Source organism: Python bivittatus, unplaced genomic scaffold (assembly GCF_059951505.1).
Source record: "Python bivittatus isolate LINGU-HERP-01145 unplaced genomic scaffold, Pbiv_v1 ctg000070_np1212, whole genome shotgun sequence".
Lineage (NCBI taxonomy): Eukaryota > Metazoa > Chordata > Lepidosauria > Squamata > Pythonidae > Python > Python bivittatus.
In genome coordinates this window covers 51,301,231-51,318,391 of record NW_028277034.1, presented here as the reverse complement: position 1 = coordinate 51,318,391, position 17,161 = coordinate 51,301,231, and the positions used below count along the sequence as shown (strand labels likewise).

The 17,161-nt window shown below is 42.6% G+C and overlaps 1 protein-coding gene across 6 annotated transcripts in view; it reads left to right on the top strand.

Moving 5' to 3' along the window:
- PPEF2 (protein phosphatase with EF-hand domain 2) overlaps positions 1–17,160 on the top strand; it is a 31,045-nt gene extending 13,885 nt beyond the window's left edge. For 2 of the 6 annotated variants that reach the window (XM_088133159.1, XM_088133161.1), the window contains 12 exons: positions 418–532; positions 1,121–1,167; positions 2,767–2,933; positions 4,107–4,143; positions 4,251–4,400; positions 4,935–5,186; positions 7,359–7,544; positions 10,028–10,173; positions 11,057–11,163; positions 11,826–11,995; positions 12,996–13,083; positions 16,631–17,155. In XM_088133159.1, coding sequence (XP_087989285.1) covers positions 418–532; positions 1,121–1,167; positions 2,767–2,933; positions 4,107–4,143; positions 4,251–4,400; positions 4,935–5,186; positions 7,359–7,544; positions 10,028–10,173; positions 11,057–11,163; positions 11,826–11,995; positions 12,996–13,083; positions 16,631–16,812 — 1,647 coding nt within the window. In that variant the 3' untranslated portion in view covers positions 16,813–17,155. Of the gene's footprint in view, positions 1–417; positions 533–1,120; positions 1,168–2,766; positions 2,934–4,106; positions 4,144–4,250; positions 4,401–4,934; positions 5,187–7,358; positions 7,545–10,027; positions 10,174–11,056; positions 11,164–11,825; positions 11,996–12,995; positions 13,084–13,599; positions 14,626–16,630 lie in introns of those variants that run through there. The other 4 variants (XR_015794636.1, XR_015794637.1, XM_025174101.2 and 1 more) reach the window with 4 other exon arrangements.
- The last annotated feature ends 1 nt before the right edge of the window (position 17,161 follows it).

Genomic DNA, 17,161 nt, shown 5'->3' with positions numbered 1-17,161 from the left:
CCTGTTCTTTGCCAAAGTCAGAGGTGGCATCTTCTGGCTGTGGCCAGGGACCACTGAAGGTGGTGAGCAGAGCCAGAGGAGGTGAAGGGCACGTCCTTCCCCAGCACTTGGTTGAGTTTTTGGCAAATGGCTTCAAAGGAGGTGGGCGAGCACCGTGTTCTCCAGTGGCACTTACCAAAACTTTCCTGACCTGGAATTGTGAAGCAGAGTAAAGTGACCTCCTTTTACTTTACTCTTATGAGTAAAGGGGGAAAGGAGGGAGTGTTGATTTACATTTCCTACTATGCAGTGCATTTGTATTGGTGACACTGGGCCTTCTGTCTGCATGTTGCTCTTAACAGGTCTTGGAAATAATTAAGAACAAGGCCAACCTCTCTCTGACTGCCTTTTCAAATGTTTTTTCTTCATTCCCAGTAGCAGCTTCATCCTTACTATGTTCTAAAACTCTTCCGAGAGGCAGAACAGCATCTCAGCCAGCTGCCAAATATCACCAGCATCTCTACCTGCTACAGCGAGGAGATCACCGTGTGTGGTAAGTCTACCGGTGGTAAACATCAATCAGGTGCATGGCACTCGGCAGAGCTGCAAGAAAAAAGAGGAACAGGGCACCTCAGGTCAGCAAGGGAGAGCTTGAGTTGTTTCTCCTGAGCACTTCAAGATACACAAAGCAGAACAAGATGAAAATGTTAGCGCAGAGGTCTAAGCCATTGCAACATGCAGTGAAGCTTGGGCTCTTAAATGAGGTGTATGAGGCTTCAGCGAGACTCTTACCCGAACTCAAAGCCTAGCAGGCAGATTCAACAATCCAGCCAAGGTTGACTACGTGCTATGACCTGCTGTGATGCTAAAGAAGTAATATCCTCCATGAGTTTAGTTTAATTCCTGATGGACAAGTCTATGTTCTCTTGGCAGCAATAGGGAAATATTTTGGGGGTTTGATTGCTTAGTCTTTTCTCCAGCTCAGCAAGTTCCTATTTGATGTTAAATAGTTGAGAAAGAGAATTCCTGCAATGTGCAAGGGGCTGGATTAAATGACTTGAAGATCCTTTCCAATTTATATATTCTAGAATTCTATGAAAATCTTTCACTCAGCTAACACTTTCCCTCTTTCTTTTGTTAGGAGACTTACATGGGCAATTATTCGACTTATATCACATATTTTATAAGGTATGCAGAGCTTCCATGATTACATGTCAAAAGCAACTGAAATAACCCAACCCTTACAAAAATACCCTAATTCTAATTTTCCATGCAAGAAGACAGGAAAACTCTTCCCCAACCAAAGTATAAGAAATTAATTACACTTATGGTGAAGCAATAATACACACAACATATTTCTGCATCAATGTGTCTCTTTTGTCCATTTTTTTCCTCTTTGGAAAAAGGTAATCCTTTCAGGAGAAAGAAAAAGGGGGGGAAAGTCGTGGGGGAGGGGAAAGGGGAAAGAGGGGGAAAACAATCTTTAAAAGGGCGGCTATTCCATAGCATTTCACCTCGAGGGGTGCTGGCATCAACAAAAACTCATTTCTCCTTCTCAGTTCTATCCCCTAAACAACTGCAGTGGTCTGTGCATTTGCACAAGTATTTGGCTCATCTGCGCACCCATCTTTTTATTGAACAAAAATTGTCCAGGATTTTAAGCCTTCCCTCTATGGACTTGTCCTTACATGCCATGCTCTAGTAACCACTTCTCTTGATGTCATGTTCTCTTGATGTCATCTTCATCACATCCCCAGCCCACAAGAGAGGCAGCCTAAAGCTGTCTTTAACTGTTCGCATTTCAAAGGAGCATTTTCCTCCTTCTTCCTATACAATTTTTGCCATGGACTCGGTCTAGCATAGTTTGTCAACAAAGTGGTTACTGATATAGTCCAGTTCTGGGATCTGCCCAAATCCTGTTGGCCACTTAAGGCCACTGTTGTTCTGCCCTACATGGACACCCATCAGCTGTATGCAATTTTTCCAAAGTGCTTCTGAAAGATTGCTAAATCGCTTTGTCTTCTCCAGTGCCCTTTTGCCTACCCTGTGCTACTCCCCAGTGCTGCTGGCAGTGCCTGTTTGCTTCCAGCCTGCCATTCCTTTGCCACACCAGTTTAGGTCAGGGCTTGCTTGTTATTCTTTGCTTCCTTCTGCTTCACTTCAGGTCCTTTTTTCCTGTCTGGCTGTGACCTGTGAGTCAGGCTATTATTGAATCCAGGTTTAGTACTCTTTTAGAAGACAGCTAGACCCATGTTCAGAAATAGCCCAGACAGGTAATAGGTGTGGAGTGTCTCTGTACCTGGAACCGGACAGGTAGCTAAACAGGTTGTAAACATCCTTCTACACTCACCCATCCCTGCCCTCTCACATGTTAGGAAAAATGACTAGTGGTTGTTTTCCTGCTGGCAGGTGATGCTTGATGAGAGGGGAAAGAAAACCAAGGGATGCCACCAAATTTTCCTTAACTTGTTCTGCATTAAAACAATAATAACAGCACCACTCCTCTGCCTTGGTACTGTGCAAAGTAGGTTTGGGGGATTGGGACAGCACAATGTATGTGGGCATTTTTTTCTCCTGTTTTCTAGCACTTTGATATGGCCACATGGCTGTGCCCTTCCTTTTTCTTTACTTTACATATGCAGAGTAAAGAAAAGTGCTCTTCATCAACACAAAAGAGCAAGCTCTGACTGTATGCACACTTTAGTCCAAAAATTAAAGCTTGCTTGCTTGCTCCTCACCTCGTCATCCTACTGAAGTTTGATGTTAGGGATCTTTTGCTCCTTACAGAATGGACTTCCTTCTCCGCAGAGGTCTTATGTCTTCAATGGTGACTTTGTTGACAGAGGCAAGCATTCCATTGAGATCCTGATCATTCTCTTTGTTTTCCTCTTGATTTACCCCAAAGAGGTCCATCTGAACCGAGGAAACCATGAGGATTACATGATCAATTTCCGGTATGAAATCCAAAATATTTGCAGAAAAGTAGGGACACATGGGAATCTATTTTCTTGGGTAGACACAGTATATTTATATCCACAACCATTTTAAAGACAAAACAACAAGGCAATGGGCATATTATTCAACTAATAACCTACATTAAGACAGCAAAGATGAGAATGAAACAGATCAATAAATCTTTGAGAGACAGCATGCAACAAAAATCAGCCTAATGAAATGCAAAACAAAGAAATGCCTGAAGCAAGCCATTGAGACAGAAATTAAATTAAACATGTCAGAGGGGCTGCAGAAGAAGTAGATTGAGGAGAATGAAAAGGTATTAGCCTGGTCCTGAAAAAATTATAGAACTGGCACTAAGTGAGTGTCCTTCAGAGGAAGATCATTCCTTAACTGGGCAGATCCTTCTCTCATGATTATCTTCTAGATTTCAAGAAAGGAAGCATACTTAGGACCTCTGTAGATCAAGGAAGGATAAACAGGCCCCCATCCTTTTGTGATTCTCTCTTGAGCCCTCTTCAAGCACAGTTTTCAAAAACTGATGGCCCAGTTTCACACAAAAACTGTCACACAAAACTCTAAAATAGGCTTAGCATTGTTTTCAAAACAAAATTTTCAGCCCCCCAGATCCCCATTCATGACACAGCTCCACTCATTTTTCATCATTATCCCACCCACTGAAGCCTTGGTTTTCCCCAAATTATATGTGTCTTCCCCAGCTATCAAAGCTATCTATCTCTTAGGTCACCAGATAGCTAACAAAGAGAAAAGGTAGTCAGACATGAACTTAAAATCCAAGCCATAAACAGCTTTACAAGTGTAGAAGACATAAGGAATGGCCTTGAAAGACAGGAGGAAGAGCTGTTATTAAGATAAGCGGGGCTTGAGCCCTGACCAAGAAAGTAACATGAGAAAATGTCTCAGACAAGCTCCTCCCTAGTTCTTACAAAGATAAAGGGAGGGAGGGGGGAAGCACATTCAGACTTGCAAGATTCTGTTAGTGTAGCTGTTACAATAAAAGTAATCCTGACTGATATGACATTGGTTTCTTAGCCTGGTCTATCTTGTAGGGCTGAAAATACGTCAAAACTACCACTTTAAATATTATTATTGTTGTATTGCTATTGTTATGAAGCATCTATTTAAAACCATCTCTTCTCTTCTGTCTCTAGCTACGGGCTTGTCAAGGAAGTCACACGCAAATACAAGGTAATCTGGTTTGCCTACCTATTGCATCTTCTATGTTGTTGGATCTGAAAGTGCCCCTGAGTAGTGAGTCTCACCCTGCTTTTCTCCTATGGTTCTCTTAAATCTAGTATCATGGTAATAGAATTCTGAAGGCGCTCAAGAACGTCTTTAGCAGCCTGCCATTGGGAACCCTGATTGACAAGAAAGTTCTGATTGTACATGGAGGAGTGTCAGATAAGACTAATTTGGAACAGCTAGCCAAGATTGAGAGGTGTAAGGTATGGAATTAGAAGAGAAACTTTACCTGCTTTTGTTTGTGGCCCCATCCACCGTTAACCATGGTCAGGCAGTCCCTCCTTATTTGAAATTTGGATCTCTGTCTGTAAAGCTTCCATCTTTTGGTTCTTGCCACTGCAAAGAATAAATCCACACTCTCTTCCCTGTGACAGCCCTTCAAATATTGGAAGGGTCTTATCATGTCTTCTCTTCTTTAGGCTAAACATACCCAGTTCCTTTAACTCTTCTTCATAGTATTTAGCTTCCAAGCCTCTCGCTATCTTTGTTGCTCTTCTCTGCAATCTTTCCAGTTCCTCAGTATCCTTTTTTATATGGTGGTGACCAAAACTGGACACAGGATTCCAGAGAGACAAAACACAGGCACCTTAAGCTCCAAGCTAGTTTAGTTTGTTCTGGCCAATTCCATAATTGGATTGAAAGTTTGATTTTAGGACTTAGAAAAGATCTGACTCTCAGTCACAGATTCAGAATCTCTTTCTCATCAGCTCCTCCTTTTGTTTTCCTCCTCTGCTTAGATTCTCTCTGTGTTAACACCAAAGAGAAGAAAGACTCTGGATTCTATTGAATTTGAAAGTGGCAAACTTGCCAGGGGTATTTCTCCAACGGCACCTGAGCTCTCCCAGCAGGGACAACAGACAGTCCAGGAAGATTTGAAAATCTCCCGCAAATCATCTAGAACCCGCAGATCCTCAGGAGCCAGTTCAGCATGGGAATTGGGTGAGACCTCCAGTGAGCACTCAAGCTTTAAAGATGAGGACATTCAACAAGTAAGTGTTTTAATAACAGCCAAAATTCCAGCAAGCAGAAGAGCAGAAATGAACCCCAGCTTAATCTAACAATAGCCTAGCATCCATAGCTAAGGTAGTTAAGGATCAGGTAATGGAAAACCCCTCTTCCTAGAAGTTGGAAAGTCTCTTTCCAATGGAAAAACTCTGGTTGGGATGGACAAAGGTCTAAGGCCATAAGACAGTCCTGCGCCAATCTGAAAATAGGTTCGTATTACTCAGATCTGAGCTATGCTCTATAGGTAGTCCTTGACTTACGACCATTCATTTAACAACTTCAGTTACGATGGCGCTGAAAAAATCGACTTATGACCAGTCCTTGCACTTATGACCATTGCAGTGTCCCCATGGTCACATGATCAGAATTTGGGCACTTGGCAACCAGCATGTATTTATGATGGTTGCAGCATCCTGGGGTCACATGATTGCTCTTTGTGACCTTCCCAGCTGGTTTCCAACAAGCAAAATCAACGGGGAACTGCATATTCACTTAAAGACCATGTGATTCGCTTAACGACCACCACAAAAAATGTCATAAAATCTGCTGTGATCATGTGATGCCTCACTTAATGAACACACTGCTTAACCATGAATTTTCTGATCCTTATTGTGGTCATTAAGTGAAGACTACCTGTATAGTATTTAATTTTGGAATGTGCTTATAGTTAAGTACACAGCAAGACCTTTTTTTTTCCCCCACCACCTCAACCCTATGGGATAAGTTGGGCTGACAGAGAGAGAGACAGAGAGAGACTCGCCCAAAATCACCCAGGGAGGTTCCATGGTCGAAGCTGGATTTGAACCTGGGTTTCCAATTCATAGTCCAAGGCCTTCACGGCTACACCACATTAGCTCTGTACCAGACAATAGAGCAATATTTTCTCTTGCCATGTTTTGCAAGAAATGCAAATGTGTTAAAATGCTGAAGCGTCGTGGACAGAACCTTGATAGGTAACAGTGCCCTAACAGCTTTGCAGTTCAGTAAGCAGGGAAGTACATAATATGATCCCCCTCTCCTATGAAGCTGGACGATGGGTTTTTTCCCTCATACTCCAGAAACTGACAAGCAGGGTGTGGTGGTGTTTTCTTGATTTCAGCAGGAGCCTATGTGAAAGGATGTGCTCCTGAGCCTATGCAGAGGGCTAAAAGAACACCAAGTGATTGAAATAGTAGAATGTAACATTAACAAGAAAAATGCTCTGAATACAATGGTCTTGGATGCAGAAGATGTGCTTAGCCCAGCTATCCGTGATAGACATCCACCATCTTAGCTGATAGACATCCATTATGTCTGAAGTAGAAGGTAGATTTATCAAGAAAAGCAGAGGATAGGAAAGCCTCATTTCTGTGTAATATACATCTTGAGGAAGGAGAAAGATGAGAGAGAGAGAGAGAGAGAGAGAGAGAATGAGAGAGAGAATGAGAGAAAGTTCCCTTGTCTCTTAAACCCTAAGACTTATTTAACTAACAGCAGGCCAGGTGAGAAGCAGACTCGGAGACAGTGTGTGAAGATCCTTCCCTTATCAATCTCTTGTTCCTGTGATCAAACGGCTCCTACGGGCAAAGAGCTGATGTGCAAAGGAATGTAGAGATTATCTTGGGGAAGGAATGCAAACTGTTGAAGGGAGAGAAATGGCAACTCAGTCCTGAGGAAGTAGAATGCACAAGAAAGAAACTCAAAAGAACCCCTCCTTGATTTTCTTTAGGACCAGATGCAGCAGAGAGAAACTTGAACAGATTCTGTTATTATACCCCACAACAATGAAGTAGCATTCCTAGAATTCCTGCCATGTCTTTTTCTTGACCTGGCTGACCTCAAAGGCTTAACCTGAGGCCACCTCCAACAGGTTGATGTTCTTGGCTCCTTATTCCCAGCATTCTGAAGGCATCAGCAGCTGTCTCTGAGGGCCTGGCAAGTACAGGCTGGAGTCTCAAATTGGCACGACATGGTTTCCCACGTTCCTAGCTCCCTCCTATGGCTCAGGGTGAATTCAATTCTGAGCAAGGGGACCCCTCCAGAGTTTCAAATGTTGGCGCTGTTGCCTGCTGAGATTTGTTTTGAATTCTGTAACGTGGACATACACACACACATACACACAAATAAAATTAAAACACCGCAACTGGAAAATCCCATGTCTGTGACTCCATTTCCAGGTTTTGGATATTTTGTGGAGCGACCCTGATCCTAAGCAGGGATGCAGAATGAATGCAGAAAGGGGTGGAGGCTGTTACTTTGGACCTGATGTGACGGAGATGTTTCTGCGGAAACATGGCCTGCAGTTCATCATCCGCTCTCATGAATGTAAGCCAGAGGGTTTTGAGTTCTGCCACAATCGAAAGGTAGGTTCAGCAGAGCAACATGTTTATGGTGGTGCTGGAGAGGTATAGGAGGAGATCAGCTGAAGCTTCTGGATTGCAAAAGTGCATGGGGAAGAGAAAGGAACTATATTATTTTTTTCATATCCCTTGGTAGCATATATTATCATAGAATCATAGAATGTATGACTTGGAAGAATCCTTTAAGACCACCCAGTCCAACATCTTGCCAGTGCAAGAATGCACCATATCAGTGTTGGCTTTCTACAGGAGATAGGAAATTAATTGTGAATTAACTGGCTGCAGTCAAATACTCTCACTGTTTTAAGAGAAGAATATTTAGAGATTTTTGGTTTAGCCCTACACCACACAGCCTTCTAAATATGGAATGTTTGTGGTGATAGAACTTTGTAAAATTATCAGTAGTGTGAAGAAACATGAAGTAGAGGGATTTCTTCTCAAGTTCAAAGGATTGCTTTGGTCTACCTGACGGAACTTGCAGGACAGAAAGAGAGAAGTCTTGTCCATGGCCAGCTGGGTGGAAGCTCTAGCTGGCTGTAGCTGGCTTTGGCTAATCTACATCTAATCTGATGTTGACAGAATCCTGCAAGTGTGAAAGTACAATCCTCCCCTTGCCTCCTTTACAGCCTGAGAAACTAGAGAGGATCCCTTCTGAGCCTTTTGCTCCATTCACTATCCAGCTGTGGGCTATGCTGTCTCTTATTTGATTGTTCCCTTGGCAGCGTCTCTTGGCCCAATCTCCCAAGGCCTTTCCCACATACTATCACAGGTACAGACAGTCCTCTACTTACGAACTTTTAAGTTACGAACTTTTGACGATACAAACAAATCTATCTGCAACTCCAACAATGAAGGTCCCAGAAGGAAGGTCCCAGAGGTTTATGGTGCACTGCATACGTACCCCCAGAAGTTTACAATGTGCCACATACGTATGTTTGCTTGGACTTATGAACAAAATGGACTTATGAACAGCCTCTTGGAATGTAACCTGTTTGTACGTAGAGGACTGTCTATAATCAGGGCCACACTTTGTTAATACTTGGAAGGGGCATCAAGATAATCAAGGGCTATAAGCTACACTGGAATGTCCAGAAAACACCCCTGAAGAAAGGTGATGGCCAATGCCTTCCCTAAGCCACACCAAATAAAAATAAAGGCATGGATTGTATCATTAGGAGTTGAGCTCAACTCAGTGGCAACTCCACATGTCTACCCATCTCTTCTGGTAGTAACTCACCAGCAGACCTTGACACCATGGAATCCACCTTGTAGAACTATCTTCTCCTCGAAGGGAAGGGATAAAATAAGGGAAGAGGGGGGAGGGAAGGGGAAAGGAGAGGAGAATTAGATAGAATGGAATGGAATGTGTATAAAATATATAAATAATATACTATAATAAATATCTGCTGTCCTAAGGCATTATTCTTTTTACATTGTATTTTTAATTGATTTGAACTGCTTTGTAAACCACCCAGAGTCATTTTTAATGAGATGGGTGGTGACAAATTTGATACATAAATAAATAAAAATAATGATGATGAGATGCTTAGATAGCAATTAGATATAAATTAAATAATTCATAGCTCATTATCAGTGGCATTCATTGCTAAGCTGAACTTCCATATTCAGAAGCTGTGCTTCTCTGGATAAGAGGAGCTGGTCCAAAGGACTGCAGTTGACTGTGGTTGGCAACAGAAAGCTGAATGAGAAGACTATTTGGTCCAGGGGAGTAATTGTTGTGATAGTGAAAAGAAATATTTTGAGCAACTGTAATGGGTTGTGAGAATAACTTTGGGAGACAGGAGGAAAAGCTGCAGCCAAGGCAATGGTCAAACAAAGAGATGTCTCAGCCCACAGAAGGAATGGGGGTGGAGAAAGAATTGACCCTCCCTCATTCTCTGGAAAGCAAAGGCTGGGGAGGGGAGAAGTGCTTTCAGACCTGCAAGATTCTGTTACTCCAACCTTACAATAAAGGTAGTGTTAATACTCATGGTTTTGAGCTCCTGCCTGGACTACCTTGAAGGGCTGACAGCAATAGCAACTATTGGATTAATATTTTGCATTTAGTGGAGATAAGAGAAAAAAGGAAAGAGAAATAATTCTAATAAACACAAGAATTCAGCATTTCATATTTTGATGTATTAATTAATAACTAGAACTAGAATATAAAAGATCATTCCAGAACAGGTGTTGTATGTTTATTTTATTGTTATTACTATTTTACAAAAAGCTTGTTTTCTAAGAATGGTATGACTACAGAAAGAAGTATTTCTTGCTGTGGTGATTACATGTAATTTTTATCTGGGAGATAGGTGAAAACCATTTTGTGACTGTATATTAGTGGCATGTTTGCTGTGACAATGCACACCTGAAGAACAATATGGATTAAAGAAAAGCAAAGATGCTGATATGGTTCTTGGGGACTTTAACCTTGGGGATTGCTATAAATCTGTTGTACTCTGTCTTGTTTTGGCTTGATTTATTAGGTCATCACCATATTTTCAGCTTCAAACTATTACGCAGTGGGCAGTAACCGGGGTGCCTATATCAAATTGGGACCTGACCTCATCCCTCATTTTGTCCAGTTTCAAGCCACCAAAGGACTATCACGTCAACTGACCATGACTCAAAGGTCAGCCAGCACTATGGACTATTGTTGTAGCTCAACCACTCTTTAAAGGACCTTGGGATGGGTTACAAACCAGCAAACCGTAAGTTGGCCTTGAAATATAGTAGTCGTGTGAAAGGAAGCATCAGATGGTGAAAGGGCACAAGTTTGGATGCCAGCATCCTGTTCGCAGGTGTATAATTTTATTTGGAGAATCAGGAAGATGAGAGGGAGCCAAAGCCAACCTTGTGTTTCAATGGGTCTAATGTGAAAAGTATAGTATCCAAACCCAGGAAGGAATAATTCCACTCTTCTGCATTGCTTAGATCCCACCCTGAGTATGGTTGCTACTTCTGAGTAGCCCATTGTACGAAAGATTCAGAGGAAGTCCACGAATCAAGATTTTATAATAGCATCTATGTATTAATAGCAGCAGAAGTAGTAGTCATATAAATAAATCATTCTTTGGGAGAAAGTGGTTTGAGCAAAGGCACAAAAGGGAAAGTATCTAATCCTTTCTCCCCATCTGTTGTTCCAGAAAAAATCAGTTTTGCAGTTCATTCATGTCTTGGATACATGGCTAAGCTTGCCCAAGTGAATCAAGCTAGATTAGGCTGTATATATTATTAACTTTCTCTTGTCCAGTGTTCTTCAGATGCATTATGCTGGCTGGGGATGATGGGTTAGGAAGTCCAGCCAAGGAAGACTGGACTAGAGAAAAATAAGTGATGATTCAGGCAAAGGGAAAGATTTATTTAACTCCATAATCCAGCTGATGAAAAGAGGATGATTCTGTTCTTTCAGTGATCCGTCCCTCAAAGCCACTCATCCAGAAAGGGCATAGACTGAATGTTCTTCTTTGCTCCTGTGTGATTTTACATAGCAGAAATTTCTCTCTTCCTGTCAGGGTCAGCCGAGTGGAGGAGTCAGCCTACCAAATTTTAAGGGAGAAATTGTTTGCCTACAGGTCAGAACTCACCATAGCTTTCAGGAGCTTTGATAAGAAGAACACAGGTAAGGCTAACAAAGAGATGTTTTTGACAAGAAATGGATGTCCTCAGGGTGTGGTCAAAAAAGCCAAGATGGTGGCTCTGCACATAAAAACTAGGCAGAGCTTTAATTGCACCATCATGGCCACCATCTTGACTTTTTGGCCACACCCTATAGACATCCCCAATAGGAACATCAGTTCCTTTGCTGGCTGTGAGAAAAGAGATTGCCTATGGATAGATGCTCTGTAACAGAAGCATCCCAAAACCTCTGCTATGACACTGTTTTCAAAGTGGAGGGACATGGATTTTGTGTTTTATAAATCTGGAAAATATAGCTCTCCAGTGGCTCAAGGATGACCAAACATGGCATCCTCAGACTGAAGAATCATTCAAGCATTGTTTGTCATCCCCAAGCTGCTTCATACTTCGGAATGACCAGCACTTCTTAATTTGAGGTCCTTCTTTGAAAGTTACATCCTGTGATGCCCAACCAGGCTGTGCTGGCTGCAAGTTCAACCCAGTTTGAGGACCCCAGTTTGAATTTGCCTGGTTTCCCCATGGAGGAAATTCACTACAATTCCTTGGAAATTAGTGGGGAGGCAACAAGAACAGCAACTTATTTTCTTCAAAAGACACTAATGTTGGTCATTCCTAAACACCCTGTCTGTTTTTGTGTTCTCATAGGCTTCATCACTCTAAATGACTGGGCAAAAGCCATAGAGTCTGTCCTCCCTCTGGGACTGCCATGGCGGATGCTGAGGCCACACCTGGTACTGCAGCTGACCAACGGGAAGCTGGAATACAGGACGTGGCTCAAAGACATTGTGACGGAAACGCGATCCTCCACCCAAGAGGTATTGCAGTGGAGGGTTCCTGGGGATGCACAATGAACAAAGCCACATGGTAGCCAGTAGTCTCCTCCCCTCCCCTGCCCCCTCCTGAAATATTACTCTGAGTTGGAAGGATTTGGAAAAGGAAGGGATAACGGAGAGTTTCTTTTGTTTTGTTTTTTAGAACAAGAATTGGAGAAGGTATTTACATTTCAGGGGGTTTGCTGGTCAGCGCGATCTCCAGCCATTCAGAATGGGGTAGAGATCTTAGCTGGCTTTATGTACCTGCATGTATTAACATGTCCTTCTTGGATACAGAACTATTTGTTTGAAGTACTTTTGGATGTTGATAACTGTTTTTGTAGAAAATGCCTTGCGTTTATATCCAATTTTACCTTCAGGAGACGTACACACATTGGACGATATTGCTTCCCTGCCCCACCTTTCTCCTTACTGTATAACAGTCTTCTGGATAGTTGAGGGACTGCTTTTCACCAGAAGCAGTTCTGGATCTGTGTGATCTCACCCCATGAGATTTGTTTTGGAGCTGAACCAATTATGGATAGTTCTGTAGAACGTGGACCATCCTCCTAAGTGCAGGAACTCTTGCTTCATCCCAGCTCCTATTGCATAGCATCCTTTCAGTGCAACGGAGGAATGGTGGTTTGCAGTTTAACAGCTTCTCCTCATAGCTAGTGATGCAGAGGATTTTCCTGGTATGTGTGTTCCACTGTATGAAAATCCACGACATGAGCATAAATAGGAAAAAGTGGAAAGGGTGTATTTTTCTTCTTTTTTATGCAGAGTGAAAAATTGTTGCAGTCTTAACATTTCTTGCCAACTATGAAATTTGGTGACAACATGGCACCCAGTGAGGCTGAAGACCATCATTGCTGTAGACATATGCAAGAAATAAATACATGTTCATATCTTTATCCATGCTAAGCGTTTATGACTAAGTCTACACATATTTTGAAGATAGATTAGAAGTTTTTGGTGTAAACAGCGGTCTTGTTTCTTTCAGCGCCTTCAGTCGAGTTTGCTGGAAAGCATTTACCGAAACTTATCCAATCTGGAGACTATCTTCAGCATCATCGACACTGATAATTCAGGTAAATGCATTTATTATCTGCTGATTTCTCTTTAATAGCCAAAGTGATTATTCATGTGCAGAGTGCAAAGCCTAGTGCTATGGCGTTATATGCAGTTATCTGGGAGGCAGACAGGTAGAACTTGATTTACAACTACAGTTGAGGCTGGAACTTCCATCACTAAGCAATGCAGTCATTAAGTGAGTCACGCCCAATTTTACAACCTTTTTGCTGCGGTTGTTAAGCGAATCATGCAGTCATTAAGCAAATCCAGCCTCCTCCATTGACTTTGCTTGTTGGAACCCCCCTGGGAAGTTGCAAATGGCGATTATGTGACCCTGGGATGCTGCAACTGTCGTAAATACAGTTGCCAAATGCCCGAATTTTTATCAGGTGACCACAGGGATGCTGTGATGTTCGTAAGTGCAAGGACCAGTCGTAAGTCATTTTTTTCAGTGCTGTCGTAACTTTGAACAGTTGCTAAATGAATGGTCGTAAATCGAGGACTACCTGTAGTAATATTTACTTCTGTTCCAGCATTTTATAGTAACCCAGCAGAGGCAAGAACAATGCTGTTGCTGATTTTATAGAGAATCATAGAATTAGAAGAGGGTCCTATGGCCATCAAGTCCAACCCCTCAGCTCAGTTCAGAAATCCAAATTGAAAGCATCCTGACCAATGACTGATCTCTGGAAATCAATGCAGGGGAGCAAGTGGGGAAATTCTGTCCTACATCTCCAACTGAGGGTGAGTTTAAGGACATGAATGTGCGTAAGGAAAGGGTTTAGAATGGTAGAATTGGAAGATGTGGGAGAAACTCAAGGCAGCTCAACCAGAGGCTGTTAGGCCACTAAATTTTGGGATTACATAGTGGCTGCAGTCTGGAAGATCTGAGAGCTGTATGGCAAGCTGAAGATGAGTGAACTTGAGCCAGAGCACATCATTAGAGGCTGAGCCACAGAGCATGGAGGCTGTTGGAGGGGTGAAAAAGAGATTGTGCAGCTGCTGGAGAAGGAAGCAGTGAGATTAGTGGCTGAGACCACAGAAGAGAACCTCTTGGTGTTATACTGCAGAACAATGTGGGCAGCAGATTCAGTGCCAGGACCTTTGAGATGAGAGCCTTGGGGCCTCTGGCATCTGCAGCTGCTTGGATGTAAAGAAGATGACCTTGATGGAGATATGCAAGATCCGTTGCTAGCGGTGAAAATATTTCAAGTCCACAACAGACAGATAAGATTTGGAAGTGGTTCAGGCAGACACTTCTCTAATTCACTGAATTATAAGGAGCAGGAGAGCAGTACAAGAACAACACACCTAGTTTGTCCCTCAAGTCCAACCACACGAACAGGACTTCACATCTGCTTACCTGCTGATTTCTAACCTTCTGTTTTTAGGAAGTCTTGTCAAGAGTAGGGTGGGGCGGCAATTTCAGAGAATCCTGGAAGAAGTGGATTGTCTGGAGCCTTTTGCATCCAGAGTCAGGGGCTGCATGAAACAGAATTCAACCACTATTACAGACAAAGAGATGGGGAAATTGTTAAAGGCACAGAGTGGAAGCATAGGTGAGAAGCAACACAGCATGGTCTAGTCTGCAACAAAATGAGAATTAGGAAAATGCATAGAGGTGGTTCTTAGCAATGACAGCTATGTGCAAAAACTGAGTCTCAGTGCAAGTCCTAAACTGGGATGCCCAGTTTGTGATTTTTCCAAAGAAATCTAGGCTGTGCACCCATGTATTGCTAAATGATTGCTTTGTTCTAGGACAGCTGCTTTTATGGGTTTAAATCAAGGCAAGGATATGCAACTTCTAAACAAAACACTGCTGCCAACCTCTGAATGAACATTCATTTACAAACCAAATTAAAATGAATTTAATTATTCCACCAATATTTAATTATGTAATTCTTCTATCACATCAAAATCAGAATTCATACATTTTATATCAGACTAGACAATCCGTGACCCGCTGGGTCATCATTTCAGAAATATTTCCTTACCTAAACAGAATAACAAAGGGCAGTGGGGGTGTGAGCGACTTATAACTTGCTGCTGGTTTCCCCACTGACTTTGCTTGTGGGAAGCTGGCAGGGAACGTCAGAACTCCCTTTTCCTTCCTTCCTTCTTCCCTTCCTTTCCACATACTGTATAATACAGGCTTGCACTGTTTACTCTCCCCTCACAACCCTGAAGAGAACCCTGGTGAAGCTTTCTCTTCCTCCTGCTTGGCTGACCCACGGAACTGCTTGCCACTTTGCTGGGTGGAGATGGAACAAAGGGAGCCATGGACTGTGAGGCAAGAAGGCTCACCTGTTGACTCACCGGCACCCCCCCCAGCCAGCCCTATCTTGTCAGCAGGCATTCAAGTCACTCCTTCATCCTTCTTCAACACCCACCACCATTACGAGATTTCAAATTTCGGCCTCGGTTCCAAAGCAGCCAATCACCACTCGCCCGTTTGGCCTTGCCGCCAATCAACTGGGCACAGGGGACAGAGGGAGGTGGGAAAGAGGTTGGGGATACACCCATGATGATCGCGTGACCTGGGCTGACTGCAGCAGCACAGCAGTGCTTTAACAGCCACAAATCTCCCAAATTTCAATCCCACAGGAGTAATGGATCCTGGATTTTGGACGTGTTCTGTTAATTAGCCCATTTGACGTACCTTGTTCAAAAATTGTTGCCCTATGATGCACTGTTTCACCCAGCTGAAGGTTACAGATACGAGTTTTAGTAGTACAGTGGTACCTCGGTTCACGAACTTAATTCATTCCGCGACTCTGGTTGCGAACCGAATTGGTCGTGAACCGAATCAAATTTTCCCATAAGGTTCAATGTAAATATGGTTAATCTGTGCTGACCCCTCCGAATTTGGTCACCAACCGATTTTTGATCGCGTCCCGAATCAAATTTCCCCATAAGGTTCAATGTAATTACGGTTAATCCGTTCTGAACCATATGTTTTTTTTTTTTAAATCGCAAATATATGACACAAAGTACAGTACGAAGAGAGAGAAAGCTAACCTTGCTCGACGTAACTTCTGGCATGGAGGACAGGAAGGCGGGTGGGGAGGCGGATATTGCTTGGAGGGAGAGTCCCCCTCCCTACAGGAAGCCACGACCACGTGTCACGGGAGGGAAAATGGCCACGGATCCTGTTCGTAACCCGATCCGGCGTTCGCGGAGGCAAAATTTTGCGAACGGAGCTGTTCGTGAACCGAATTGTTCGTGAACAGAAGCGTTTGTGAACCGAGGTACCACTGTATATAGATTTGATTGTGGCTTGTAGGCAACAAGAAAGGTCAAGATGGCAGCCATAATCACGTAATCAAAACCCGCCTCTTTTTCAAGTGCATTATGTGCATGTAAAAAGTGGCAGAGCTTGAATCACATAGTTGTAATTGCCCCCTTGACTTTTTGGCTCCCTCCCCGACAGACACTCCCGATAGTGGGATTATGCCCATCAAATTGTTTCTTTTGAGTCCCAAGGATTTGAAGACTGTACAACTGTTGTATTTATTTCCAACCTCCCCATCTCAAGAAAGCTAATCCTGTGTTCTCACCCCACAGGATGTATTTCTCTTGAAGAGTTTCATCAAATGTGGAAGCTGTTCAGTTCCCATATGAATATTTATATCTCAGATGAAAACATCAACGATTTGGCCCGTAGCATTGATTTCAATAAAGATGGGAATATCGACTTCAATGAATTCATTGAGGCATTCCGCCTGGTCAGACAACCGACTTCCTGATAAAAATCAAAGCCACATGGGCTGGGCTGGTGGATAAGGTCCACTGTCTCAAATGGCAAACACTCCAGGTTGCTACTTCCATACCCATCTTTTATCCCAAAATGTGCCTCTGAACTAACTCCAAAGGGTGAATTATTTACTGCTACAAATGGAGCAATTTTTAATTTTCCTGAATTTGACATCAGAAGAAACTGGAAATCTTCCCTCTCACTTTAACTTTCAAGCATTGAAGCTTTTTAAAAAGTGCTTAAGAAAATGCAAACATTTCAGATAAAATGCATTTCTTTTAATATCTTACTCCATTTTAAAGCACAATACAGCATAAATAAAGTTTTATCAACTGTATCCA